The 25,481-nt window shown below is 63.9% G+C and overlaps 2 protein-coding genes across 4 annotated transcripts in view; both read right to left on the bottom strand.

The window, feature by feature from the left end:
- Positions 1–19: 19 nt before the first annotated feature.
- POMT1 (protein O-mannosyltransferase 1) lies at positions 20–16,658 on the bottom strand. Its single transcript, XM_054727026.1, has 20 exons — positions 16,564–16,658; positions 15,807–15,967; positions 14,649–14,755; positions 14,220–14,270; positions 13,336–13,482; positions 12,494–12,602; positions 12,132–12,197; positions 11,956–12,049; positions 11,684–11,839; positions 10,997–11,127; positions 10,493–10,588; positions 7,785–7,877; positions 7,183–7,279; positions 4,874–4,966; positions 4,531–4,651; positions 4,133–4,230; positions 3,652–3,765; positions 3,069–3,195; positions 1,374–1,551; positions 20–868 (listed from the first exon to the last, which is right to left on the bottom strand). Exons 2-20 carry the CDS (start codon positions 15,926–15,928, stop codon positions 694–696), a joined length of 2,175 nt encoding a protein of 724 aa, XP_054583001.1. The 5' UTR covers positions 15,929–15,967; positions 16,564–16,658; the 3' UTR covers positions 20–693.
- A 1,088-nt stretch (positions 16,659–17,746) lies between these two features.
- Positions 17,747–25,481, bottom strand: part of PRRC2B (proline rich coiled-coil 2B) — a 76,065-nt gene continuing 68,330 nt past the window's right edge. For all 3 annotated transcript variants that reach the window (XM_054726728.1, XM_054726729.1, XM_054726730.1), the window contains exons 30-32: positions 24,942–25,033; positions 22,706–22,787; positions 17,747–21,591 (exon numbers count right to left, since the gene is read on the bottom strand). In XM_054726728.1, the coding sequence (XP_054582703.1) occupies positions 21,457–21,591; positions 22,706–22,787; positions 24,942–25,033 (309 nt within the window). In that variant the 3' untranslated portion in view covers positions 17,747–21,456. The remainder of the gene's footprint in view (positions 21,592–22,705; positions 22,788–24,941; positions 25,034–25,481) is intronic.

Here is a 25,481-nt window from a genome sequence, read left to right as displayed (position 1 = left end):
TCCCTTTTTATTATTTTTTAAAAATATATTTATTGATTTCAGAGAGGAGGGGAGAGAAACATCTGTGATGAGAATCACTGATTGGCAGCCTCCTACATGCCCCCTACTGGGGATCGAGCCCGCAACCCAGGCATGTGCCCTTGGCCAGACTTGAACCTGGGACCCTTCAGTCCGCAAGCTGGCGCTCTGTCCACTGAACCAAGGTGGCAAGGGCATGTCCCCTTTTTAATGACACCAAAAGGCGAGTTCAGGACAAGGAACAGATGACACCTTGACTGCCTGCTCCTCGTCAACCTTGCGATTTAGTCAGCAACAGGGTTGACACAGGGTTACTGTCTCCACTCAGGGACTGCGGCCCCGGCCGGCCGGCCTCACGGCTCTAGCTCGGGGCCAGTGGGTGTTCGGGAGGGAGGATCAGGCGTGTCTGTTAGCAAGCCCGGCCCGTCTGATCTGACCCTAACACCCGTCACTCGCACTCCCTGCCATCTCTCCTCTGTCGCCAAGTCCCGCACGAGCCACTCGACACACACGTCCCGTGTAGGGCTCCGGGATTCGTGGGCACAGCGTGTTCTTTATCGCCCGCATAAAGTGAAGTGCTTCAGGTGAAGGAAACGAGAGGAGCGCGCCCGCCAGGCCTGGCCAGCCCCCCTGAGCGTGTCCCGGTCCCGACCCGGATGTCTCGTGCCGGTCCTGCTAGTGTTTGCGGATCAGGATGTCCCAGCTCTCTCTCCAGCGAAGGGCCTGGAGGTCGCTGGGTGACAGCGACTTGTCCCCGTAGGTCAGTGGGCGCAGCACGTTAAACACGTGGCAGGCGGCGGAGTACCACGCCACCACCAGGGCGCCGAACAGGCTCCTGTGGAGCTGGGACCTGTGGGCGCCAGAGCAGAGCGCGGGTGTGAGGGGCTGGCTCTTCCCCACTGGCCGCCGGCACGCAGCACCTGTCACCTGGTGGTCCCCGACCTGGCCTCTTCCTCCTGTCACCCCGCCCGTCACCCCCTCACAGCCTGCCTGGCGCCCAGCATGACCTTCCTCGCTGGCCTACGTCTCAGGTCTCCGACCTCTGCTCCACCTGAACGTGAACCCGTGTATCACGGCCCTCCGAGGCTGCCAGACTCCCCGGCCCCGGGCCGCTCCGGTTACAGCTTCCTGGTCTCCCTCCTCTGCGCCCTGCAATCCGGCCATAACCACTGGCTGTTCGAGAGCCCCCCCGCCCCCCCGGTTCCCGTTGCTCACCTTCCTCCTGGTCTTCTCGACCACAGGCCGACTTCCCCTTTCCCACCCCAAAGGCTGTGCCTCCGACCCAGGGCCTCAGCCTCCCCTCACTGATGGCCGCACAGGAGCCCCTGCCCTCGGGGGCGCTCCACGGCTCAGACCTGCACAGGTGCTCGCTGATGTGCTGCAAAACCACGGGCAGCAGAAGGATCTGGAAGGTGAGTGCGGGCAGGTAGTGGTAGAGGAAGAGCGTCTTCTCCATCAGGAAGAACGGGAGGTAGTTCACCGCCCAGCCGCCGGCACACAGGGCCCCGGCCTGCACCCAGCGCAGCCAGGAATCTGGGGAGGGTGGCGTAGGCCAGCGCTGACGGCCGACGGGGCTCACTGTCCCTAAGTCACCTGCAGGCTCAGCTCTCCATGCCTCACACACCGCCCGCCCCCCCGCCCCCAATTGCTGGAGGAAGAACAGGCTGGTCCTCAGAACCCCTGCAGCGCCCCGCTGGGTCCTCACTGTCCCTCCTAGAGAAATACCAGCCTGTGGGGGAGGCCCCGCCTCTGCTGCTAGTGACGGTCCTGTGTCTCCACCGGGAGCTGAGGGGACCCGTCCAGTGGGGAGGAGGGACCAGCTCCCGGAGCCCCGTGGTGGGAGGTGCCTTCGGGCCCTGCCTGCCCTGGGGCTCATGCCTTTTCTGTTTGGAGATGGTGCTCAGTGGGTTTCTGTTACTAGCAAACGCCAGACCCTCGACTGGGTGCCCATGGTGGCTCCGCCCTGGGCTCACCAGCCACCCCTGCCCAGTGCCCGCACCGCCTGCCCAGTGCCCGCACCCCACTGCCCAGTGCCCGCACCCCCTGCCCAGTGTCTGCACCCCCTGCCCAGTGCCCGCACCCCCTGCCCAGTGCCCGCACCCCCTGCCCAGTGCCCGCGCCCCCTGCCCAGTGCCAGCACCCCCTGCCCAGTGCCCGCGCCCCCTGCCCAGTGCCCGCGCCCAGTGCCCGCACCCCCTGCCCAGTGCCCGCGCCCCCTGCCCAGTGCCCGCGCCCCCTGCCCAGTGCCCGCGCCCAGTGCCCGCACCCCCTGCCCAGTGCCCGCGCCCCCTGCCCAGTGCCCGCGCCCCCTGCCCAGTGCCCGCGCCCCCTGCCCAGTGCCCGCGCCCCCTGCCCAGTGCCCGCGCCCCCTGCCCAGTGCCCGCACCCCCTGCCCAGTGCCCGCACCCCCTGCCCAGTGCCCGCACCCCCTGCCCAGTGCCCGCACCCCCTGCCCAGTGCCCGCGCCCCCTGCCCAGTGCCCGCGCCCCCTGCCCAGTGCCCGCGCCCCCTGCCCAGTGCCCGCGCCCCCTGCCCAGTGCCCGCACCCCCCTGCCCAGTGCCCGCACCCCCTGCCCAGTGCCCGCACCCCCTGCCCAGTGTCTGCACCCCCTCCCCAGTGCCTACACCCTCTGCCCAGTGCCCACACCCCCTGCCCAGTGTCTGCACCCCCTGCCCAGTGCCTACACCCTCTGCCCAGTGCCTACACCCCCCCGCCCAGTGCCTACCCCCCCATCCAGTGCCTACACCCCCTGCCCAGTGCCCGCGCCCCCTGCCCAGTGCCAGCACCCCCTGCCCAGTGCCCGCACCCCCTGCCCAGTGCCCGCACCCCCTGCCCAGTGCCCGCACCCCCTGCCCAGTGCCCACACCTCCCTGGAGAAGCCCCGAAGGCCACGTGGGAGCTGAACTGCAACATTTTGTCTCTGGGGAGACAGAAATAATGTATGTCCCTGGATGCAGAAATGAAGATGCCACCTAAAGGCAGAGCTTCCTGGTGAGCTGAGCTCTGGTCAGAAGTAGGAGGAGGAGAAACGGGGGAGCAGTGCACGCACCCTCGGGGAGCTCACAGACACGCCTCCGGCGTCGGAGCAGGTACCAGCAGAAGAGCAGGGCGTACAGCGCGGTGGCGAGGCCGGCGGAAGCCCAGATCACCACGTTCCCCAGCAGGTGGATCTGAGCCTAGAGGACAGAGATGCCATCAGTGCGGCCTCCAGGGGGAGCCCCAGACCCTGAGGGCACAGGCCTGTTCCCGACAAGGCCCTTTCTAGGACGCGCGGGGTTTCCCTACAACCAGGAGGAGCGGGACTGTTTTCAACAGCAGGCTGCTCCCAGAGGGCCCCCCACTGAGCAACGCAGAGCTAAGGGCGCGTCCGGGCCGTTCTGCGGAGACCGCTCGACCGCGCTCTGGGCCGGGAGGACGTGAGCATCGGCAGCTCGTGTCAGCCCAGGAGTGATGGCTGAGCAGGCTCTGCCGCCTGCACTGGGGCAGCGACAACAGGTGCCTGAAGGAAGCTCTGCCTGCACACGGGAGGCGCGGTGCGCCCACAGAGCAGAAGGGCCCTCCTCCCGCCGCAGCCCAGGAGCAAGCAGACCCTGCGGGAAGCAGAGGGGTAAGGCCACAGCGGCTCTGCTCACACTGGTCCTGGGGTGCAGCCAGTAGGCGATGTTGGTGTCCAGGGTGACCCAGTCCAGCGGCGTGGAGCTGTACTTATGCTCCGAGTCGTCGCTCCTCACCGTCAGCATCCTCCACTGCAACACAGCCAGAGGCCCGTCAGGCGGCCGGGCGCTGCACGTGGGGGCCACCTCCAGTTCATCGGAACGCGCCGGAGGCAGCGGCGGCCTGACAGGCAGGCTCGGCAGACCTGAATTCCAACCTGCGGTGGCCAGGAAGTGGCCGGCCCCAGGGGCTCCAGCCACGTCGTCTAAGGGCACATCTAGACCAGGGGCCGTGTTTCTGGTCTCCATCGTATTGACTGGGGCCCGGCAGAGTGGCATGCTGGGTGGCTGGGTGGCGGAGGGAGGGACGCGCCCCTTTCCCACTGCGTCAGGTCCCAGGTAACTGACTGGGAGAGGCGAGGACTCCACAGCCCCCGTCCCGCCTCCCGCTCCGCGTCACCTGCAGCTCCGAGAATCTGGCCATGAAGCTCAGGTTCCTGCTGACGTCCGCGTGAGTCGGTGAGTGCAGCTCCAGCTCCCTCTCCTTCTGCTCCTGGCCTGGCGGGCACAGGCCCGAAAGAACAGGAGCCGCTAAGGCAGGGAGCTGCGCACAGCGGTGGGCTCGGCGCCAGCGGCTTCCCTGCCTTTCAAACCCCACGGCGACTGGCGGCATCCCCTTCTGCTCCCCGAGAAACTACCGGCAAATGAGGGTCTTTGGACCCGTGAAAGCTGGGCTCACACTGCCTGTCGACCGCAGGGTGACCCCCCGTGTCTGCAGCCTCAGCGGGATGGGAGGGGGTGTGTGTGTGAGTGTGGGGGCTGGGCCGCTCTCACCGGTCCCCGGGGATCAGCACTCACTCCTGCCGTAGCGGTGCTCCTCCACGGTCCACACGGCGCTCTCGTGGGAGCCCCGCGACAGCTTCTCCCCAACCACCTCCAGCTGCCGAAAGCCCCAGTCGGGGAGGTGGGCCCCGCTCAGCTGGAAGGCGGACAAGAGGGCGTGAGGGGCGAGCCAGGGCCTGGCTGGGGGGCTCCAGGAGGTCCTCATGCCAAGGCTCAGTTCTGAGGACTTAGAAAGACCCCACCTTCCGTGGAAGCGGCACCCACTTGGCACAACTGTCCGGGGAAGGGCTGGCTCGGCTGGTGGCCGCGCAGATTTGTGGGCCGAGGTGCAGGCTCGGGTCAGGCAGCGCGCCCTTACCTTCAGGACGGCGGACGTGTTCAGGTGCACGAAGCGCACCTCCGATAGGATGGTCTTCCAGATCGCGGCGTCCGACTCTCGGTTCACAATGTCCTAGAAGAGCAGATCTCCCGTTACATTCCCTCAGGCTTCCCTCAACGGGAAGGTGAGGCCAGTCACACGCGCTGAAAATGATGGCTGGTGCTGGGGGGCCAGCGGGCTGATCCTGGGGGGCCAGCGGGCTGATCCGGAGGGCCAGCGGGCTGATCCTGGGGGGGCAGTGGGCTGATCCTGGGGGCCAGCGGGCTGATCCTGGGGGGGCAGTGGGCTGATCCTGGGGGGGCAGTGGGCTGATCCTGGGGGGGCAGTGGGCTGATCCTGGGGGGCAGCGGGCTGATCCTGGGGGGGCAGTGGGCTGATCCTGGGGGGCAGCGGGCTGATCCTGGGGGGGCAGTGGGCTGATCCTGGGGGGGCAGTGGGCTGATCCTGGGGGGCCAGCGGGCTGATCCTGGGGCCAGCGGGCTGATCCTGGGGGGGCAGTGGGCTGATCCTGGGGGAGCAGTGGGCTGATCCTGGGGGGGCAGCGGGCTGATCCTGGGGGGCCAGCGGGCTGATCCGGGGGGGCCAGCGGGCTGAACCGGGGGGGGCAGTGGGCTGATCCTGGGGCCAGCGGGCTGATCCTGGGGGGGCAGTGGGCTGATCCTGGGGGGGCAGCGTGCTGATCCTGGGGGGGTAGTGGGCTGATCCTGGGGGGGCAGCGGGCTGATCCTGGGGGGGCAGCGTGCTGATCCTGGGGGGGCCAGCGGGCTGATCCTGGGGGGGCAGCGGGCTGATCCTGGGGGCCAGCGGGCTGATCCTGGGGGCCAGCGGGCTGATCCTGGGGGGGCAGTGGGCTGATCCTGGGGGGGCAGCGGGCTGATCCTGGGGGCCAGCGGGCTGATCCTGGGGGGGCAGTGGGCTGATCCTGGGGGCCAGTGGGCTGATCCTGGGGGGGCAGTGGGCTGATCCTGGGGCCAGCGGGCTGACCCTGGGGGCACAGTGCCTCCGGCAGCAGCAGCTCAGCCTTCAGGCAGGGACCAAAGACGTCCCGCCCTGCGCTTCTGGGATGGCTGCTCACCCACAGGGCTGAGCTCGGCCCAAATGCAAAGATGGAGCCATGGAGGTTAGAGACCGTCCCTGAAGGCTGTCCCCGGGGACTCCTGACATCGGGTAGGAGACAACCAACACCTGAGGAGCACTTGGCATTGCTGTAGCCTCGCGAGGGCGCCGTGAGGCGGGGTAGCGGCCGCACTGCGGTCAGCCTGCCTCCCCCTCCTCCGTGTGGGGCTGATGGGGCCACCGGCAGGGACTGAGGAGGAGGAGAGGGATCAGCGAGGAGACCTCAGCGACGAGACAGCAGCGGAGGGCGTGGGATCCTGGGGGACAGCTCCCGATGTCAGGGAACAGGCACAAACAACTCCCATGGAGGCGGGAACGCCAGGGGAGAGGCCGGCGAAGCAGGTGCTGAGAACATCACGGCGCAGGGACGTCTGTCGCACGTGAATGGGGAGGACAGGTGCTGCTGGGCACAGAAATGGAAACCAGCCTCCGCAGCCCCCGCCTTGCTGAGGGCCACCAGCCACACCCATCGCGCTGGACATGCAGCTCACACCACTGAACACGCTGGGCTGAGCGGGAGCTGCCGCTACAGGAGCCTCAGGGAGGCGGCCCCAGTGCCATTACTCAGCTCACGCCCTTGAACTTGGACAGCCAATGTCCAGGACACCAGGATGTGCCCCGCCACCTTTCCCAGGACACCGCCCGCAGCTCTGCAGAGCGAGGCTCGTCGTATAAAGGGCCACGTTGCCTTGGTCGCTCGGAGGAAGGCGGCCACTATCCCAAGTGCCCTGGGAAGGGGCAGCCCCAGGACTCCCCCGAGGGCAGGCCTCTCCCAGGAGAGCCTGCAACAGGGCAGGTGTTCCTGTCAGGCCAGGGCCGACCGAGGCTCCTGGGTGACTGAGGGTGCTGGAGCCCCGACCCCGGGTTCAGTGACCTGGTCTTGACGCCGACTAAGTGACCAAGTCGGAGGCACCTCCTCCCGGCAGAACCACGTGGGCCAGAGGCCGGCAGCGAGCGTTTACCAACTGCCTGTAAACGATGCGTCTGATAGCAGCGCCCAGACCCACGGTCTGTGGAAGTCTCTCCCTGTAAGAACGCCCACAACCTCTGAGGTCTGTCCCTTCCCCGTGACCCCTGAACCTGAACCAGGCTGGACGGCGGTTTCCAACGTCCCGTCGGAAAGTGTGCGTGTGCCGCGGCGGTCACCCCGTCTGCCGTGGCCGCGGACTCACCAGCCTCCAGAGGCTCTGGGCGGGCATGGAGATGTTGTAGTCGATGTAGCAGGACACCTCCTGCGCGTGGGGGTTCAGGGGGGCTGCCACGTCGTGCCTGCAACACCAAACCATGCCCACGGGAACTCCTCAGCTCACCGTTTCTTTACGGGGAAAAGCCGCTTTTCAGAAACAGGACCAGCTCAGCCGAAGGGACGGCGGTCCCGTAGCTGCTGGACCCAGGGATGCGATGACCACGCTGACGGGCAAGTACGGCGAGGCGCCTGGAGACGCTGGATGGTGGTGTAGTGAGGGCGGCCCAGCACCCTCAGAGGCCGAGTTAGGTCAGGGCTGAGAGCCAACGTGTCCCAACCCTCCTGACCCCACCGAACCCCAGTCCCAGTCCTGGGGGCTCACTGACACATCGGGGACACCACCGATGGAGCCCCACTGCACCCTGGGCGCGCGAGCCCGGCTGCTCTCCCCTCACCTGGTCCCTCACTAAAGCCATCTCCCTCCCTCTGCTCCCCTCAGCTGCCGTCCCTGGGGTCCCCCCCACCCCCCGCAGGGAGTACAGGTGAGCACAGCCGGGAACCTGGGAGGCGGGGGACGGCTGGACTCACGTGTTGAGGCGGCGGCCGGTCATGCCGTGCACCAGCTGCACCACGTCCCCGTGCCGCACGGGCCTCGGCGGGCTGCTCACCTCCAGCTGGTGCCTGGGAAACGGGAGCCGCACGTCACCTTGTCGTGTCGAGGGCTCTGGGTGCTCCCAGTGGGACATTTGGAATGTGCAGCCACCCAACCAGTTCGTCCCTTGTTCCAGGTGAGTTCGTGCAAACAGCCGTGTTACTGAACTCGTTTCTGAAACCCATGGCCACTTTCCAAGCTTCCAAGCATGCTGGGCCGCTCCGTGTTACCTACGACCACCGCGGTGCCCGCTCAGAACGCCTCCTCTCACACAGACTTGCTCAGTGCGCACCGGGGAAGGTGCTCCGGCCACCGGCCCCGACACGGGGCTGGTGCTGAGCACGGCTGCACACAGGCCGCCACGTCACTGCAGCAGGTGCAAACCAAAACCGTGAGCAAGCGAGCCATGAGCAAGTGGCCATGGATGAGGCGAAGCCACAGGGACGGTGACAAGGAGCGTGAGGAGCCCTGCAGGTGGTCGAGGAGCCTCCGGAGGAACTGGCCTCCAAGGGTCAAGTACGGAGGAGCCAGCTGGGCAGGACTGTTACAGGCTGCGGGGCAGACAGCGACGCAAAGCCCACGGCAGGAGGCCGCCCTGCTCTAGCCATGCAGGGGCAGGTGAGTGGGTGAGGGCGGGCAGGAGGAGCGGGAGCAGGTGAGTGGGTGAGGATGGGCAGGAGGAGCGGGAGCAGGTGGGTGGGTGAGGGCGGGCAGGAGGAGTGGGAGCAGGTGAGTGGGTGAGGATGGGCAGGAGGAGCGGGAGCAGGTGGGTGGGTGAGGGCGGGCAGGAGGAGCGGGAGCAGGTGAGTGGGTGAGGGCGGGCAGGAGGAGCGGGAGCAGGTGAGTGGGTGAGGATGGGCAGGAGGAGCGGGAGCAGGTGAGTGGGTGAGGATGGGCAGGAGGAGCGGGAGCAGGTGAGTGGGTGAGGATGGGCAGGAGGAGCGGGAGCAGGTGAGTGGGTGAGGGCGGGCAGGAGGAGCGGGAACAGGTGAGTGGGTGAGGGTGGGCAGGAGGAGCGGGAGCAGGTGAGTGGGTGAGGGCGGGCAGAGGAGCGGGAGCAGGTGGGTGGGTGAGGGCGGGCAGGAGGAGCGGGAGCAGGTGAGTGGGTGAGGGCAGGAGGAGCGGGAGCAGGTGGGTGGGTGAGGGCGGGCAGGAGGAGCGGGAGCAGGTGGGTGGGTGAGGGCGGGCAGGAGGAGCGGGAGCAGGTGGGTGGGTGAGGGCGGGCAGGAGGAGCGGGAGCAGGTGGGTGGGTGAGGGCGGGCAGGAGGAGCGGGAGCAGGTGAGTGGGTGAGGGCGGGCAGGAGGAGCGGGAGCAGGTGGGTGGGTGAGGGCGGGCAGGAGGAGCGGGAGCAGGTGAGTGGGTGAGGGCGGGCAGGAGGAGCGGGAGCAGGTGGGTGGGTGAGGGCGGGCAGGAGGAGCGGGAGCAGGTGGGTGGGTGAGGGCGGGCAGGAGGAGCGGGAGCAGGTGAGTGGGTGAGGGCGGGCAGGAGGAGCGGGAGCAGGTGAGTGGGTGAAGGCAGGAGGAGCGGGAGCAGGTGGGTGGGTGAGGGCGGGCAGGAGGAGTGGGAGCAGGTGAGTGGGTGAGGGCGGGCAGGAGGAGCGGGAGCAGGTGAGTGGGTGAGGGCAGGAGGAGCGGGAGCAGGTGGGTGGGTGAGGGCAGGAGGAGCGGGAGCAGGTGAGTGGGTGAGGATGGGCAGGAGCGGGAGCAGGTGAGTGGGTGAGGGCGGGCAGGAGGAGCGGGAGCAGGTGAGTGGGTGAGGGCGGGCAGAGGAGCGGGAGCAGGTGGGTGGGTGAGGGCGGGCAGGAGGAGCGGGAGCAGGTGGGTGGGTGAGGGCGGGCAGGAGGAGCGGGAGCAGGTGAGTGGGTGAGGGCGGGCAGGAGGAGCGGGAGCAGGTGGGTGGGTGAGGGCGGGCAGGAGGAGCGGGAGCAGGTGGGTGGGTGAGGGCGGGCAGGAGGAGCGGGAGCAGGTGGGTGGGTGAGGGCGGGCAGGAGGAGCGGGAGCAGGTGGGTGGGTGAGGGCGGGCAGGAGGAGCGGGAGCAGGTGAGTGGGTGAGGGCGGGCAGGAGGAGTGGGAGCAGGTGAGTGGGTGAGGATGGGCAGGAGGAGCGGGAGCAGGTGGGTGGGTGAGGGCGGGCAGGAGGAGCGGGAGCAGGTGAGTGGGTGAGGGCGGGCAGGAGGAGTGGGAGCAGGTGAGTGGGTGAGGATGGGCAGGAGGAGCGGGAGCAGGTGGGTGGGTGAGGGCGGGCAGGAGGAGCGGGAGCAGGTGAGTGGGTGAGGGCAGGAGGAGCGGGAGCAGGTGGGTGGGTGAGGGCGGGCAGGAGGAGCGGGAGCAGGTGAGTGGGTGAGGGCAGGCAGGAGGAGCGGGAGCAGGTGGGTGGGTGAGGGCGGGCAGGAGGAGCGGGAGCAGGTGAGTGGGTGAGGGCGGGCAGGAGGAGCGGGAGCAGGTGGGTGAGGGCGGGCAGGAGGAGTGGGAACAGGTGAGTGGGTGAGGATGGGCAGGAGCGGGAGCAGGTGGGTGGGTGAGGGCGGGCAGGAGGAGCGGGAGCAGGTGGGTGGGTGAGGGCGGGCAGGAGGAGTGGGAGCAGATGGTGAGGGCCCTGCTGGCCTCGGTGCGGTCAGGCTGGAGGCCCAGGACCTGTACGCACCTCCCGGGGTCCTTGACGATCCACCAGTTGTTGACATCTTTGAAGGGGTAACAGGTCACCTGCTGCTGGTGGGAGCTGCCCCGGCCGTCCTCGTAGCTGCATGGGAGGGTCAACAGAGACCGGGTCTGCAGCGGGCTGGCAGCGGCGGGGGGGGGGGCCCCATCGGCCTCTCCCCAGGGCTCCGCAAACTACCCAGCCTGGTGTTTAGGGGAAATAAGGTAAAACAAAGTTTAAATCTAAGAGGGGCCGCAGCACGGGACCCTACACAGCACGCACGGCGGGCAGAACGCGACCAGTGTGGGGTCCCGAGGCTGCCACGCGGGCATGCCGGGCCCTCTGCCCAGCGAGCCCTCTCACTGGTTTACACAGAAATACCAAGACTCTGACAGTCAGACCCAAGAGCTCAGTTCCCTCTGTCTCCCGACCCTCCTCACATCGTGTGAAAGTTGGAAACAGAAGAAACACGACAAACATCTTCTCACTTCCAGTCGGCGGCCTCCTCACCTCAGCGGGTAGGTGCTCGGGTGGGAGTGGAGCCAGCAGGGCACGGGCTTGCCCGAGGCGCTCTTCAGGGTGACCTGCGAGCCGTAGGCCACCTCCAGGGGCTGGCCTTGCGTGATCCGCGCCAGCCCCCCCTAGAGGCCAAAGGGAGCAAGTAAGACGGGGTCCCCGGACAGCCCTCCCCCAGCTGGGAGCTGGCAGTTCTGATTACGTGAGACACGGCTCCGTGGTGTCACACTGATCAGAGCCACTGACTGCACGCCGCCTCGGGCGCGCTCGCTAAGCTGTCCACCTGCTCCCTGAGCTCGGACCCGCCGTGGAGACAGGCTTGTGTCGCGTCCGGGTGAGAAGCGGCTTTCCGGCATTCCCAGCAGGTCGGTGTGACCTCAGGCCACAGCCCTAAGCCCCTCCACTGGCACATCTACTGTTTCTGCGAAGTTCATGTGCGTGAGGCCGAGCTGATCTGTCCTCTGAGCCTAATGCCCGCCGGAGCCGTGGGACCTCGCAGGGTCTCGGGGCCACACGGCAGTCACCCCGAGGAGAGCTACCCCTCCACGCACGTCTGCGCCCTCGGGACGCTCGGACCGTGTGAAGTGCCGGCGCAGCCTCCCCTCTCGCCCTGGCTCTCCCTCTGAGGCTCATCTGACAGTGTCTGTGGAAGGACCCGAGCCCCCCACGGCCTCCCCTCACCTCCAGGCTGGCCTGGAACGCGCTGGACATGATCTGGTCGTGGGGCCCCGAGCGGCAGAGCAGCGTCAAGTGGACGTAGAAGAACAGCAGGTACGTCGCGGCCGGGACGACCAGCAGAGCCGCTGTGCGGGCCAGCACGTGGCCCAGCACACAGACCTGGGCACACGGGGGCACACCGCCTCGCACGCAGGCTCCAGCTCCTGCGCCCTCCTGACGCCCGTCCACCAAACACCCCAGCCCACCCCGCGCACCCACGCGGCAGGCTCCCCTACATGTGACAGAGCCCGGTCTCCGATCAGGTGCCAGGTGTGGACGGCGGCGACTCCGAGCACCAGCAAGTACGTGAAAACGCCCATGTACTTGATGCTGGAGAGACGGACGGAGGGCGAGTTAAAATGAGACAGAGGCGAGGAGGGCGCAGGCGCTGCCTCAGACCGGCCGGACTCACCCGACGGCGCAGGAGCAGGCCACTCCGGTCAGCGTCAGCCACAGCCACCAGCCGGGGGAGAAGGGCCTGTGGGCGGGGCGGAGGCAGAGCTGCGAACGGGTCTCCGAGATCCCCAGGGTGGCTGCCTGGACCGAGCTTCAGAGACACAGAAAATGGACCCCCTTCTCCCATCATCGTTCCCACGAGTTCTTTCTGGCCAGAGCATTTCTCCGGTTAGTTTAAGTTACAGAAAAACGAGGAGGTATTTATGAAGCCATGAGCTGAGGGCCGGCCTGGTGGCTGCAGACAGCCAGCGGCGCCCCCGGAACGAAAAGGCCCAGCCTCCTCTTTCCCGTTAAGGAGCGGGCAGGCCCCGGCCGTACCTGTGCCGGCAGTTGGAGAACTTCAGGTAGGACAGCACGGCCAGCAGGTTGAAGAAGATCAGCAGCGATTCCAGGAGCATGAGCCTGGCCTGCGTGACCAGCGCGTTCTCTGCGGGGGGCGGGGGGGGGGGTTGGAAGGAGGCCACGGCGTGAAGGTGAGGCACCCACAAAGCAAACCTCCCAGCCGCCCAGAGCGGGACGCGGACGCTCAGCATCGGGGAGTCTCCGCAGCCGCGAGGGCAAGTTCTTGGGGGGAGTCACACCCTGAGACCGTGTCACTGAGCCCCTCTGAGCCTCTCTCTTTCTCATTTGCAGAAGAAACACCAGCTCTGTGGGCGCCGTGCGTGCTATGGCCTGATGTTGGCAAAGGGCCTCCGTTTTCTCTATTGGATGGTCTGACTTTGCACGTGAGCTCATTTCCTTTGTTTGGAGACCCGGCTGAAAGGCCCTTTCTGAGGACTACCCACTAACCTCTGCCATCGCCACGGGTGGGGCCTGGAGCTGGTGGAACAAGGCAGGCCATCAGGGAGTGGCAGACGTGGGTGCAGGTGAGGTGCTCACCGTTACCCGGGCACCTATCCGGACAGCCCTAATTCATACGGCCCCACCTCCACAACGTGGTCTGGCCACCCACCTCCATAGCCCCAGCCTGAGAGCAGGGTGACCCCAGAGACAAACGTGGACCAGCTGCCTGAGCCTCCTTCCATCCTCTGAGCAGAAGCTGCTGAGGGGGGCACGTCTACTAAACTCCGAGCTCTCCGGGGCCCCAGGCTGAAGCGTAGCCAAGGCCCACCCGTGGCTCCTCCTGCACCAGCCAAAGCCGGCCGAGGCCCAGGTCTCACCGATGAGCATGAGCAGGGCGGCTCCCATGGCGGCGCAGTGAGAAAACCGGAGCTCCCACAGGATCTGGTAGGCCATCGGCACCGACAGGGCGCCCGCGAGGGCCGGCAGCAGGCGCAGGGACCACACGGGCACGTTGCTGCTGTATTCTGGAACGCAACCACAGCCGAGCTGAGTGCACCGGAGCCTGTGGGACCTCGCAGGGGTCTCGGGGCCACAGCGTTTGCACACGGAGTTTCACCCTCATAGACTCCAGCACGAACGTTCACAAACTGGGGCCTCATCGGGAACTGACGTGCGAGCACGCCTTTGAGATGCGCTCAGTACGGTCAATGGCACACAGGAATGAGACTAAGGATCTGAAATTAGTCCGTGCTTTTCCTATTTATACATTTACCCCACCTATCTCCTAAGTCAGTGGTCGGCAAACCGCGGCTCGCGAGCCACATACGGCTCTTTGGCCCCTTGAGTGTGGCTCTTCCATCAAATACCACGTGCGGGCGCGCACGTACAGTGATTGAAACCTCGTGGCCCATGCGCAGAAGTCGGGTTTCGGCCTGGGCGAGTCTATTTTGAAGAAGTGGCGTTAGAACACTCAAGGGGCCAAAGAGCCGCATGTGGCTCGCGAGCCGCGGTTTGCCGACCACTGTCTTAAGTCATTGTGGCAACACACACGATTTATACATCCAAAAGAGAAATAGAGTAATCATTGAAACTAAACACTAGATGTTTACCAGGTTTTTTGAAAGTCTGTCACCTGTACCCAAACAATTGATCACACCCTGGACTCACATTAATAAACCACAGCTGTTCATTCCTATGAAGGCCACTAGCTCCCCATTCTAATACGTGCAGATTAGCAAGGGCAGTGAAAATGCGCACGTACCTGCTCCAATTCTGTTCCACAGAAAGTTGCCGTCGAATCCTCCCAAATAACCTGTAACAGGATGGATCAGTAACGATCCGTTCAGCAATATTTCAGGAGTGCCAAACAGTGGCAGCCAATAGCAAACAATAGTAAGTAAATAATAAGACATGACTTCTGCCCTCAAGAAAGTTCGCATATAACTTTTAAAAAAATATATATTTTTTTGTTGATTTCAGAGAGGAAGGGAGGAGCGAGAGATAGAAACATCAATGATGAGAGACTCATTGATCGGCTTGCCTCCTGCACACCCCCGACCGGGGATTAAGCCCACAACCCAGGCATGTGCCCTGACTGGGAATCGAACTGTGACCTCCTGGTTCACAGGTCGGCGCTCAACCCCTGAGCCCCGCCGGCCGGGCCCTCCTCTAACCCTTGAAGGGCTCCTACCTCCCAAGGCCAGCAGCATGTGGCCAAAGGGCGGGCCGCTGGCATCCAAAAAGAAGACCCGCTTCATGTAGAAGGAGAGGTACTGCCCGTAATACACTTCATCGAAACTGAAAAACAAAGCCACACCGCCCTTCACCGTAAGCCCGAGCCGCAGCAAGGCACCGGAACAAACGTCTCCAAACGGCTTCAGGGAGCGATCGGCAGGGGTCAGGTCTCCGCCCCAACCACGGCGGGTCCCCAGGCAGGAAGGCACGTGTACACCAGCCTTCCCCGGACACCGGTTCTGCTTCTCTCCCTCGCTTTGGACTTAGGGGTGTGCCGTTAGCCAGCCCCTGAAAGGCCCCGCGGACCCGAGGCGAACCCCCTTGTCCACCAGCTCCACGTAGGAACCAACTGTGACAAAACGCTTTCAGGTGATGACACGAAGGAATCGCCGTCCATTTTCTGAGGTGTGATGATGCTACTGTGGTCTTGGGTTTTATTAAGAATCTGGATCTTTAAGAGACACAAGTCCACTGAATTACTTATGAATAAAATATGTCTGTGATTTGCTTCCAAAAATCCACTGCAGGGAGGGGGTGGCTATCTTATATAATAAAAGGCTAATAATGCAAATTGTCCCCTCAACCTGGAGTTCGACCAGGAGGCGGGGCCGGCTGGCCAACCTGCCAGGTTGGCCGATTGGGGCGCGCCCGCTGGCCCCCACCCGTGAGTTGGTAACTGTTGAAGCTGGGTGATGAATACAGGGGTGAGGGGGTCATCATGCTTTTTCCCCGTATTTGTATATGTTTGATGCTTTCCATAATAAAAAGTTAAACGAAGAAGAACACATGTGTTAGACAGCAAATAGCCCTTCAACAATAAAAGGGACCGTTTCCCATTATAACAGAGCACCTCTAAGGTCAATGAGGACCCACTTCCACATTCCTCAGCCTCCTGCCCGCCAGCCTCCAGGTCTCAAATGGTCCCCTGAGGCTTCTGCGCCTGCCCCAGGCCAACGGGCAACGCCGGGCCAGGGGGCTCTGCAGGGGTTTCCCGGGGACAAACCCGCCGCTCCTCGAGCTGCCCAACCCCAGCGCCAAGAAGCCCCGCGCTTCCCTGTCCCGTTCGTGCTGCTGAAGAGACACTTGCTGTCGCCTGAACCACAGTTTGGCTTACACCACGGCCCGGGGGTAGGTGAGGCGCCACAGCCGGCTCAGCAGCCCCACCGCAGTCAGAGCCACGACGGTCAAGTTGACATCCGCGGTCACCACTACGGGGCGCTGCAAAAACCCCCACATCTTGTAGAAAAGCAACCGGGAGCAGTGCCTGGAAAAGACCTAAAGAGAGAGAACAGGGGTGACAACCAGGAAGGCCCCGGAGGCTGTGACGAGCCCCGCACTGTGGGAGGCACCCGCAGTCACCCCAGGTGGGAGTTCAGGAGCCTCAAGACTGAAGACTCATTCACGCAACACCTGCCGAGCACTTTGCGGGGCGGGGAGGACGCGTGAATGAATGAGGCGGCTTTCCCGCCCTCCCCGCTGGGCATGGTGGCCGGTGACCTCCCCCTTCTGAACCTCAGGGCCTCCTCTGCCCCACGCGCCTCCTCCCCTCCCCTCCTGGCGCAGCACCAGCCCCTGGCGCCCCCTTTCTCACCGGGGGCTTCACCCTCCTGGACCGCCACTCCTCGAAGGTACGTCTGCCCTGGACGCCCCCGCTCCTCACCCCGGGCGCCCCCCTTCTCTCCCGCAGGCTGCACTAGTCACCAAATGTTTCCCTTACCCGGTGTCCCCTTCTTTCCCGGGCGTCCACCCCCCCGTTCGACGGCACCCGACCCCGGGCCCCAGCTCGCCCGCGGGCCGCGCACGCGCCTCCTGCGCTGACTCTCCGGGTCCCTAGACTGAGCTCGCGTCCCCGGGGCCGCACACGTACTCACCTTCCTTTCGGTCCCGGGAGAGCAGTTCCCCCGGCCCGGCCGCGCCTGGGACCAGCCAGGGGGTGCGGACCTGGAGGGGCTCCTGAGGCGCACGCGCGGGGCGGGGCGAGGCCGCTCGGCACTCAACACCGCCCACCGCCCTGCTCGACGCTCGATTCGCCGCGCCTGCGGGGGCCGTCGGGAAGCGACGCGCGTGCGCACTGGGCGAGGGCGGTGCGCGTGCGCACTGGGCGGGCGCCGCAGGGGCTGCAAGGGCTGCAGATGCTGCAGATGCTGCAGGGGCTGCGCGGGGGAGGCCGCCTCCCGGCCGGTACGAAGGGCCCACGCTTATGCGTCACAAGATTCTCCCTAAGTCCTTTCGCTCGGTGGAGCGGACCCGCAGTGTCCTCACTGGACCGCGGGGGCCGGGACGATGACCCTCGGGAACTCGCCAGGTCCCTCGCCTGTGCACGTTAACCCGGACAGACAGACGGCTGCAGACACAATAACTGCGTTGACGCTGTTGCTAAGACTGTCCCACACGCTGGCCACCCCACACCAGCATGCGGTGACTCACCCGGACTCGCTGCTGGGAGGGCAGGGCGTAGGGCGGTGTCGGGTGAGACCCGCGGCCCAGGTCCCCTCTAACCTCATCGGGCTCCGAAGGCACCTGCCCAGGGGCAGGGTTTCCTCGTGGACACGTTAAACTTACTTGGGAGCAGTCTGTAAGTTGCCTACATTCTTTGAACCCACACCACCCCCTAAGGTAGGTCCTGTAGAGTCCACGTTCTAGTTAAAACAGTGACAAACGAGGTCGTCGAAGGTCACACCTGGGAGATGGCGGAACGGAGAACTGCCGCCTGACCCCAGATGCAAGCCCGTGACCCTCCTGTCCCATGCCTTCTGGTCCTTCCTCTTCCTACACTGAGGTGCAGCAGCGCCCTCCCGCTTCCAGCGGCAGCAGAGCAGACGCCTCTGACCACCCACCTCTCCGGGGACACCCACCTCTCCGGAGGTGCCATGCACACCCACCACCATCGTGGGGACTGCTACCGCTGACCCGCTTGGAAAATGCACCTTACCCACAGGTTTGTCTCTTCTCTCCCCCTGTTGCTTTCAGGCATCTCAGTCAAGTCACTCACTAACATGTACCCTCACAGGAAAACCTCAGAAAACCCAGGGACACAGCCGGAGAAAGCATGTCCAGCTTCAGGGTGTTTTTTTTTTTATTATTTAAATAAGGAGAATTCTTTCATATGGAAAGAGTTAGTACAATCACATATTTGAAAGGAGAAACAATAGGTACTGGACTGGAGGGAAAGGGCAAGGGGTGAGTGCCACCACAGCCTGGTGAACCATGATTCCATCCAAGGCAAAAGCTTCCCCCAAATAATGTATGAACAAGCTGCACATCACGCCTTTTGCCATCGTCTGCCCTTTCAAATATCTGGTCTATATGAAAAGACAAAGAGAGGAAAGGCCAAAATAAAAACAAAAGGAAACAAAAACCCTCTCAAGAACAAAAACCCCAAACCCTTTTCACTATGCGAGGCAAGAGGTCCGGTGTCCCCTGGGAGGCTTTGTAACATGCTGAAGACAGGGCCCTGGGGACACTGCTACCATCCTGGAGGCCACCCAACCCGGCGGGAGGGGATGGGGGGAGGACTGAACGGCAGGTCGGATGCGCCTGGAAGGTCACTAGCCAAACACGCGCTGGTGGTCCGAGTGGAGAGCTTGGTGGGGGACAAACTGACCCCAACGCTGAGCGTTCCTGTCCTGGGTGGTCTTGTCTCATGCTTTCAAACCGCAAGGGCTGGCTTTCTGAAGTCTGCATGTCCCCCTCATCACAGAGCACGACAAAGCACAAACACTCGAGTATCTTGGTTGTCCAAGGCCACTTCCAAACGACCTTCCTACCCAGGTTGCTGTGCAGGTGAGAGGGGCAAGTCCAGGTGAGAGGCAACGCGCAGCTACTTGGTGGAGGGGAGCGGCCAGCAGGGAGGAGCTGTACCGTTCGCCCCACCACCTCGCACAGGCATGCCCCTCCTCCTTGGCTCTGAGCACCAGTCACAAATCTCACCACCCGTCCAGGAGGCAGGTCCAGAAGGCAGGAGGGCGAGGGCCTCGCTGGAGCGCCGTGTGGAACAAGATGCTCAGTATTCCGAGAAGTGGCTGGAATGACCCAGTTTTGAAAGTGGGCAAACCGATTTTTCTGAAACGTGTCCGTCATCCTGTTTTCCCCCTTTTGGAACCGAGAGCCAGAAGTGTATGAATTCCAAGTTTGCAAACAATAGTGTGGACAGAAGCGGGGGAGTTACGGTGAAGAAAACCAGACCAAACAGCTGGCAGAGAAATCTTCGGTCGGTGGACGCCGCCTCAGACACACCCTCAGACACACGACCCCGCACGCTGGGAGTTCACTCCACTGGGCAGTTGACGCCGGAGACGCTACATCAGGGCTCCTGGTGCCAAGCAGTGGGCTGCACCATCCACAGCCAGGGCAGAGCTGCCAGCATCAGAAGGGTGACCAGCAGGCAAAGGTGCATGAGGGCGTGGACACCACCCCCATCTCAGCAGCAGAAAGGTAAGTTTGGGTCTTCACCTGTTCCCACCAAAGGCCCCAAAACACCCTGGCCGAGGCCTCTGCGTGGATATGCGCTCTGAAGAGGGGGGTTTGAAACCAAAATAAGACCCAGAGTCCTACTACCTTGAGCTTAGCTCTGAAACCACGTGAAAGGAAGAGATTGCACCTTCAAATATCTCCGCAGTGAAGACTGCATTTAATCAGACCAAGGAGGGGAGGGGTGCGGCAGGCCCGGGGCTCCCCTCTGCCCGAGTCCGGCTGGAAATTTCTCGGTGGGAAGCGCCCGCAGCGGGGCTCGCGAGGTGGAGAAAGCACGAAGGGCACATGCACTCCCGGCCCTCCTCACGGGAGTCAGACGTATCTATAAATAGAGCAGTGGGCCGTTCCTTCCTTCACCTAGACCTACAACAATACATATAAATAAATCCTAGTGTTTGTTTTACTGGGGGCGGGGAGTAGAAAATACAGGGCAGAGAGAAGGGCTGGAGAGCAGGTGACCCTTGTTTTTATTTTTCCTCAAACACAGCACTGTCACTCTGTCGGGATCGCCAGGGCACACCTTGAGTTCGTAACAGCATCCAGGACTGTTCTGTGGCCTCTCACAATGAGAAAACCCTTTCTGCTTTCGACAAGCAGGGGACCCCAGAACCAGGTGGGCGGGTCTGGGCAGGTTTCCAGGTGTTCAGGCAGCAGCTCTCGCGTGGCTCCTGCAGGGAAGCGGGGCGCTGGAGGCAGCGGGGCGTGGGGCAGGCAGCAGCTCTCATGGGAGGGGAGGGGAGGGGTAGAGCAGATGAGCACTTGGGCAGGAGTGAGGACAGGGCTCCAGAGTCAAGATTCAGGAGATGAAGGGGAGAGAGGAGCCAGCAGAAAGTGAGGTCTGAGGATGGAGACAAAGGGTGCAGAAAGCTACCACGTGAGCAGTAAAGCATCGTCCGAGGAAACTGGCCCTCCAGGCGCGAGTCGGGAGCTCTGCCAGGCGGCTGACCCGGCCTTAAAGCCGTCATCACAGCACAAACCACTTCAGCAGCCCAAGGGCCCTCTTTCCCTACACGGGACAGAGTTGAGAAACAGCCTGAGCAGCCAGCACCCACCTGCAGGGACACAGGGTGGCAGCTCGCCCACCTTCCGCGCTGCTGAGCCAGGTTCCCTGGGACCAGTGGCTGCGCCCTCTCTCTGTGTGGGTGCTGCTCAGTTCCTGAAGGGCCCGTGCAAAACCCAAGTGTTCCCCTCCCTCCCCTCGGGTGACAGGGTCTGGGGTGATTCCAGCTCAGCGTAAAACGGCTCCTGTGAACCTTCGGCTGGAGGCAGCTCCGCAGACTTGGATGGCTGCCCAGGCGGTCTCAGAACCGGTCAGCCCTGCACACAGCCTCCCCTCGGACCTGCCCGCACTGGAAAGGCTGACCTCACTGCTCAGCTCAGGCCCTTGTCCCCCCACCTGGGCCGTCTGCTAGGCGAGGGGAGCAGGGAGCCCTGCCGGCCCCAGCCCAGCGTGTGGCTGCCGGGGAGGAGGGGCCGGGAAGAAGGCGCAGGAGAGTGGAGGCTTCCGGAAAGGGAGTGAGTGAGACAGCAGCCCGGAGAGCCGGAGCCCTCAAGCAGACACGGGAGTTGGGGGGAAGGGGGGGCTGTGGTGCTGCCTGCTTACAGTCAGGCCAACCTGGGATACACCAGTGACTGTCCCCGCGCTTCACCTCAGGGCCAGTGGCCAGCACGTCCACGGGACAGAAACCCTCACGTACAAACCAGCTCACTGGGCTGCCCGTGGGCTCCCGGGGCGCAGCCAGCCGCCTTATGTGACCTCGGAGGCTAACCAACGAAGGGCAGGCGGCGTCGCAGGGACATCTCAAACTGGACAGGAGAGGGGACGCCACTACTGGACAAGGTCAGGGCGAGCTGGCAAAGACCATAGAAAAGTTCAGCTACACGGACATCGCTTGTGTGTTTTCCTTTCTCTGTAAAAACCTTGGCTGCTTCAGCTGCTTTTTAAAACAAAAAGCTTCCGAGGGAGGACCTGCTGCCACACCACCGTGCGGGACGGGAGGGGGAGGCACTGAGCCCGCCGAGGAGCTGCCCGAGGGGGCCGCCCCCACTGCCCGCCCTGCACGCGCGGCTGCATCCTCATGGCCGCGGCTGGGCGGGCGGAAAGGAGACGGGAGGGGTTGTTTGCTGTTTCGTATGAAAGCAAGCAGGTCAACGCCATATCCACGGTGCAAGCTGGTTGGTCGGAGCTGTCAGGAGTGGAGAGAGGATCTGCCAGCCGGCCAGGCGGCTGGACGGCCAGGCAGCTGGACGGAGGGGCGGCTCTGCCCACGGCGAGGCGGCCAGGCAGCACCTCAGGCCTTGCTCTCCTCCACTTTCACCGCCCGAGGCTTGATGGCTCCTGTGCGCTTCACCTGGGAGGCGGCCAAGGGGGCCTCCTGCAGGGTCACGGCTCCCAGGCCGGGCTTCTCATCCACTCGTGGCTTTGCCTTTGGACAGATGAACGGGACAAAGCAGTTACCCTCACACAGCAGCCGGCGGCGGCTACACAGTCCCCCTTCCTGCTCCTGAGCCCACAGAGAAGAGCTACCCTAAGGAGTCCATCCTTCGGTGGACAGACTAGAAGCAACTCTCCCAGGAAGGACACGGGTGGCGCTGCTGTCCCCTCCCGCAGGCGCTGAGTGCGGTGATTCGGAGGCGGGAAGACGCGGGGTCCTCCGGGGAGCGTTCTGCGATGCCCGCAGGCCTCCACAGGGCCGACTGAAGAACCTCCTCCAATCAGTGCCCCCTCCCCGGTGCCCCCAGGGACAAAGCCCCTGCAGAGACCCGCCTGTCTGCACAGGGGTGGGGCCTCTGGCAGGCGTGCATCTCCCGGGCCTTCGAGAGCCTACCCCCAGGACCGAGTCTGACCTCCAGGTTCACATCAGGGTCTCCCTACTCTCAGGTCAGCACTGGGCAGTGCGCGCCAGAGTGACCGGCCTCCACCTGCCCCACACCATGAGCATCAGCTCAATCCAAGCAACTCCAGGAGCGGCCCTCCGGGAGCCACGCCGGGAGAAGTGAAACGAGTGGCCAGTCCTCCGCCTCCGCCGGCAGGAGCTGCTTTACTTAGACGCCTGCGCTGACACGTCCAAGCCCGGAGCCCGTCATGCTCGAGAGCAGCAGTGAGAACAGTGCCCCATGGCCCGGAAATGCCACGCCATCGCGGTCCCTCCCAGCCAGGACAGACGAGACACAGCACTTACTAGGGCTACATGTGCCCGCTCACGCGCACGCCCGACTGCTAGCGCTGACCCACAGACCTAACCCAGTCCCAGCACCTTCACAGCCCGAATCGCTAGGAGGCCAGTCCACCTGCTGGCGTCACCTCTCCGGGGACTCCGCATCCTCCCTTCTCTGCAGGACAAGGAAGGATCCAGACGCCCGTCAGGAGGAGCAATGCCTTCGCCAGAAGGACTCGACCCCTGGCGCCATGCTCTAAGCGCTAGGGCACGCCTCTCTCTATAAGAGGAGCATGCAAACGGGGTGGGCAGGCCCTTCTCTTTTGGCGCTTGGAGACGGGCCTAAGCGTCGGGGCTGGAGGTCTGGAAAGCCATCTTCTACCTGGTGAGCGTAGTGTCCCTGCACAGAGCCCATGTTAACTGCTGATCCAGAGGGCTTCCCACTGGGGCTAGCAGAGCTAGGCCTGAAAAAACCAAAGGCAGGGGGTGAGAACACACGTCACCACCGGAGGGAGTCAAGCCCGGCGCGCGGCCCTGGCTCGGGCTCACAGACCTCCTGGCGGAGGAAGACACACCGCAGGCAGCCAAGCTCAGAGGAAGAGCGTGCTCAGTCGCCCTGGATCCTCCAGCGCAGCTCAGGGAGATGCACCAGGGGTAGAGACCGAGGTGGCACTGTGGACAGACACTGACCAGACAGATGGACGGGCAGGAGGAGCAGCAGTCTCTCAGGGCTTGGAGGGTCTGGACCAACATGACTCTATGGCCAGATAAAAGGTCTCTAAACCTAAGAATTATGCCCAGTATTTTTCTTTTCTTTTTTTAAAAAAATACATTTTATTGATTTTTTACAGAGAGGAAGGGAGAGGGATAGAGAGTTAGAAACATCAATGAGACAAAAACATCGATTCAGTTGCCTCCTGCACACCTCCTACTGAGGATGTGTCCACAACCAAGGTACATGCCCTTGACCGGAATCGAACCTGGGACCTTTCAGTCCACAGGCGACACTCTATCCACTGAGCCAAACCGGTTAGGGCATGCCCAGTATTTTTCTAGTCTTCCCTTTCTTTTCTTTGGGTGGGGGGTGGAGGTTGGTGGGATGGAGATAACAAAAGGAACGATACTGTAGAACACCTTTCTATGTGTGTTCCGTTGCCCAGACAACCAGTTCCCAGGAAGGCTGATTAGGTGCTAAGTGAAAAAATGATTTCATGGTAAAAGTATGCGAAGTGCTGTGTGCAGAGTTCACCAGGACTCCGGACGGCGGGCTGTGGCCAGGAGCAGCCTCCCGAAGAGCCGTCTTGCACACAGCACCCCCCAAAGACCGGAGCGGGGAGCCCGTGTGGCAGGACACCTTCAGAAGTTGTTTCCAGAAAAAGTGGGGAATGCTTCTCTATAAGAACGTACCACGCTCCCAGCCCCAATGGAAACACCTACACAACCAAGGCTCCTTAGCTCAGGATTCTGTTTTCTAAGCAGCTCCACGGAGGGCAGTGACCGCCACTCCCACCCTGGGCACACGCGGCTCGTGGTGAGGGAGGGCCCAGGAAGGGCGGGAGACTGCAGCACCGCACACTCCAAGCCCCCCCCCGCCCCCCCTCTCTCCCTCCATATGCACCTGGCGCTGTGCTGCTGCCCACACACAGCTTTCTAACGGCTCTGCTGTTTTGGCCCACGTGAAAAACATGATCGGACAATAAAGCGAACTAACAAAAATAAGTGAAGCCAAGAGAGTGAAAATAAGAATAGAAAAGATGGAATGGGAGAAGGTTCACAAAAACCCCTCTCTCTGGAAATGCTGTTGGAAGGACGGAAGGAAGTGGCAGGGGCCGAAGCTGAGGCCTCGCACTCCGGGAGCAGCGGGCAGTGCCTGGCCAGATCTGACTGCAGGCCCCCTCCGCCAGAGGACCTGGTGGGCGCTGAGCCTCTGCTGACCCCCCCCCGGGCACTGCCAGCTGCACGTCTGTCTGACTCATTTACCAACAGGGCGGTTTCCAGGCGCCTCCCACACGTCACAAGAGTCGACTGCACTGACCCTGGGCCCGAAGCCGGTCATGCTGCCTCCCAACCCTACACGCGCTCCCTGGGGTGAGGAAGTTGGCAGAGCCAGAGCTTTGCTGCCTTCCCAACACGAGCAATTGAACAAGACGGTTCAGACAGGGCCAGCTCTGAGCCAGCTCAGGGCCTGGGACTGGTGCTGGAGGCAGAGACGGGTGGAGAGGAAGCAAAAAGGTGCAGCTCGCCTGGGGAGCCAGGGCCCACGGCCCAGCAGCACCCAGTCCTGGGGAGGGCGCGCCTCTGCCCGGGCTGTGCCTGTGTGGCCACCGCCTCCCGTTCGGAGAGCTGGCGAGAGAGCTGGCGAGAGAGCTGTGCGCAGCGAGGGCCAGCCCGACAGCGACCCTGGCTGTTCCTGTCCCCGCCCTCCCGGCCAGCTCTCCCAACGCAGAGCATGGGAGGAGGGTTAACAACAAAGCCAGTCCCCGAGTTCCCAGTGACGACTGAAACGCATGGTGACACGCGGGCGTACGAGGGGATCGGCCTCGGTGCCCTGGGCCCCCCTCCCGGGGCCCTCAGCTTCTTGGGAACCCCAGCCCCGCAGCATCTGCCGGCCCCTTTACCTGTAGGTCTGTGGTGACTGCACGGAGCCTCCTGAAGGGCCATTCTGTTTACTGTCGGCAAAGTGGAAACCCTTCATCTCCATCTGAGAGGACTAGAGACCGGAAGCAAAAGCTGCAGGTTGGGGGCCCGGGGACAGCCTGGCCCGCGCCGAACCACCCTGCGCACAGCCGACGGGGCCCAGGAAGACCCAGAACTTCTGGGTAGAGAGGCAGCTTTTAAAGGAATCGAGGCTCGAGGTCTTGTTCCTTTTTAAGGGCTGAGCACCACCATGGCGCTGCCTTGCCGTCTCTGCCCTGAGGAGGGACCCTCAGCAGAACCGGGGGGCTAGTGAGGAACCTGGGCCCTGGGCCCAGCCCCAGGCCTCCTCTACCTGGGCCTCCAGGACCCGCACCTGAACTGGGAGCTCCCGCGCCCACACAGGGACCGGGCATGGCGGACACGCCTCCTTCCTGTGTGGGCAACGCACACCTGAGCTCGTCTACACAGCCAGCTCGCACACTAACCAGGGGCCCTGGCCAGGGCAAGGCAAGAGGCTGCGC

Source organism: Eptesicus fuscus, chromosome 15, assembly GCF_027574615.1.
Source record: "Eptesicus fuscus isolate TK198812 chromosome 15, DD_ASM_mEF_20220401, whole genome shotgun sequence".
Lineage (NCBI taxonomy): Eukaryota > Metazoa > Chordata > Mammalia > Chiroptera > Vespertilionidae > Eptesicus > Eptesicus fuscus.
Note: the sequence above shows the minus strand (reverse complement) of the source record. Positions and strands in the feature narration are given on the sequence as shown.